The following is a 3,259-nucleotide window of genomic DNA, read 5'->3' as shown; positions in this document are numbered from 1 at the left end:
GCTCATTAGTGCATCTGTCTCTGATCAAAAACAATTAAAAAAATGGTTACATGGGGTTGTCTCGCGCAAGTTGAGGCGGCTAGTTTCTTTCTTGTTACGTGTCTTCCATCCCCTCTATACAAACTGATTCTTTTCAAATCGAAAACCTTCCATTACAGTTAGATCATTCAAAGAAAATATTTTAAAAAAATCTATTGTGTAGCTAGTTTTATGTTAATATTAATTAAAGTTCAAATTAGTTAGGTTTTGAAAAAAAAAATGTTCATAAAGTTCACTATGAAAAAACAATCAAGTTTCATCATATTTGAAAACAAGTGGACAGATAGTCCTATTGGAATTAAATTCCAGAATATGTCAATTATGTCTATCAAACTTTTTTTTTTATTTTAAAAAACTTGTAAATCTAAAATGTTTAACTTAACTTCAGTTGGTCAAATTTTAAATCAATGTCTTTGTAATCATTTAATCAAAACATATAATAAGCATAAATTTAGCAGTAAAGAAAAGAAACATCAATGAAATTCAAAATCAACTTTTATTTAATCCAATCTTCATCATCATGGTATTGGTCTAAATTTATTACAAATTATATAGTTAAATTTGAAATATGAATAATGAGTTATATACGAGTCTCCAAGGTTACATTACTATATATATTCTTATAATCTTAGAAACTAATTTACTTTCATGCAATATTTTTTTTAGATAACACTATTCAAATAATAATTAGGGATGAGAGTATTAATATATACATATATTATGATTAAAATTCCGAACTTCTTAACGTTAGTTTTTGTTAGATTTGTTTGTTGATAAATATTTTGACTTATGTTTTTCATTAATGTTTTTCTAATAATAATTCAAGTTTGTTTGGAGTGTATTTCCTATTTAATGATATTTTTTCGGCACTCGTATTTTTGTATTTAGACTAAAACGACTCATTTTTAACTTATTGCAATAATTTTGTTTTTTAAATATTATAAATAAAACTCTCAATTTAAAATATATATATATATATTATTTTTTAAAGTATTTATTATAATTATTTAATAAATAATAATTGAACTAATTAAATTAGATTCACATTTTAATCATAAATAAAATATGTTTATCAATTTTTATAAGCTAAATCAGAATCTCATTAATTTTTGTGAAAATTCAAATCAAGTTTAAGAAATGAAGAATTTATAAGTCTTGTTTATAAGTGAAAGATGTCTATTAAAACATTTATCATTATGTTTGAAAACATAATAAACAATTTATTAATAAAAAAAATTAAATGATTGAAAAACATAAAATGTTTTTGAGGTAGATTTCTATACAAAAACAAGAGAAATTGCATTAACTAAAATAATGCAACCAAATTAGTAAATTATAAAGTAGCTCCAATAATAAATTTAAACAAAAATATTTGTCGTATTTGAATCTTTTTATATTATTAAAAAATAATTTTTGTATATACAAAAGTATCCTTCATATTTGAATTTGGTTAATTAGAACAAAGATAATTGTTATATTAAGATAATCAAACATAACAAATAAGTAAAAGTAAACAAATAGATACACATAATCAAGATATTCCATACAAATAATATTTTAGGTAACACCATTAATATTTATTATTTTAACATAAATGGTGAAAGCAATATTATTAAGATTTTCATTCAGGTATAATAAATAAAAATTACGTATATATAGTAAAGAATTTTGCAATATAAAGTAAAAAATCTAAATGCATTGATTTAGTAAGTAAAATAAATAAATAATTGGCCATAAGATATTTTTCCATCTTTAATGAATTCACACAATCGACATAAACTCCAATACTTAAATATATAAATAGACTACATTTAGTTAATTCATATACAAAATATATATCTATTTTTTGCATAATCTTTCTCACGTGTTAAATTTGTAACTAATCATGCCAAGATTATGTAGAGGACGTCGAAAAATCACCATGACCAAAATGGAGAAGGAGAGTAACCTTCAAGTTACCTTCTCGAAGAGAAGAACTGGAGTGTTCAAGAAATGTAGTGAACTCACCACTCTTTGCGGAGTTCAGATGTTAACCATTGTTTTCTCTCCGGGGAAGAAAGTATTTACTTTCGGTCACCCATCTGTAGACGAGATAATAAACCGGATTATGGGTACTAATGATGCATCCTCTTCAACGGGGCTTTCCCGTGAGACTCAACAACTAGTGGAGTCTCAACAATTGTCCAACGTGCAAGATTTGAATAATCAAATCATGCAGGTTCAAGAGCAGTTGGAGGTTGCAAAGCAGCGCGGAAAAGTAATAGCTCAAGCCTTACAAGCTGGGCGGGAACAAAGGTGGTGGGAGAGATCTATGGAAAATATGACATATCCACAACTTGAGATGGTAAGAGGATCATTGGAGAATTTAAAGGCCGTTGTGGACCAAAAGATATCTGAAGCTTCTAATGTGAATGCTTCTATTAGCTCCATTAACATCCCTCAAAGCACTCGAGGTGTTATGGATGGCCCTGGTCCAAGTTCAATGGGACCTCATCAAGCTATGGGTGGGAGCGGCAACTTTGGCGGTGGATATTATTGATATCATTCTCTGGTTGTTGAGCTAAAGTAGGCCATATTATCATAGTTACGTGCCTCATCTTTGTTTCATTATGGGTTGGTGTGTCAAATTAGGTTATGTCTCATGTTAATTTATTTTGAATTGGCTGTGTCAATAGCATTGTAGTTTCATATTTTATGTTTGTTTAAGATTTAGAATTATTGGCACCTTTTATTTATGTTGGTAAGTTTCTTTTTGTTTGTATTCCTTAAAATGTTTTGAATGATATAATATGAATATTTCATATATTTTATTTTCTAAGTACATAACTTTTAAATATTTATGAAAAAATAATTTCATAAAATTCAGTACATTATAAATGTATGTGATCTCCAAACTTCTTTTAGAAAGAATAAACAAATATATAGTAGTTCTTGATGATAAATTTATTAAAAGAATATTTATATAATCTGAATATTGTTATGCGAATATAAAAATGAATATAACAAGGAGAATTATTACATATATCATTATTGTACACTAGCTACTATCTACTAAGAGTTAATGAAAATGTATTAAATAGTTATGTTGCAATAAACTAACCTTAGATAACACTATTAAAAAAAGGATAAAATTAATTGATGGAATACGATAATATATATTATTTTTTTAAGTATTTATTATAATATTTAATAAATAATAATTAAACTAATTAAATTAGAT

General features: G+C 25.6%; 1 protein-coding gene across 1 annotated transcript; it reads left to right on the top strand.

The window, feature by feature from the left end:
• Window positions 1-1,969: 1,969 nt before the first annotated feature.
• LOC124924955 (agamous-like MADS-box protein AGL62) lies at window positions 1,970-2,578 on the top strand. The gene has a single exon (XM_047464936.1). It carries the CDS (start codon window positions 1,970-1,972, stop codon window positions 2,576-2,578), a length of 609 nt encoding a protein of 202 aa, XP_047320892.1.
• Window positions 2,579-3,259: the final 681 nt, after the last annotated feature.

This window comes from Impatiens glandulifera, chromosome 2 (genome assembly GCF_907164915.1).
Source record: "Impatiens glandulifera chromosome 2, dImpGla2.1, whole genome shotgun sequence".
NCBI lineage: Eukaryota > Viridiplantae > Streptophyta > Magnoliopsida > Ericales > Balsaminaceae > Impatiens > Impatiens glandulifera.
The sequence above is the reverse complement of the archived record's forward strand: the minus strand, read 5'-3'. Positions and strand labels throughout refer to the sequence as shown.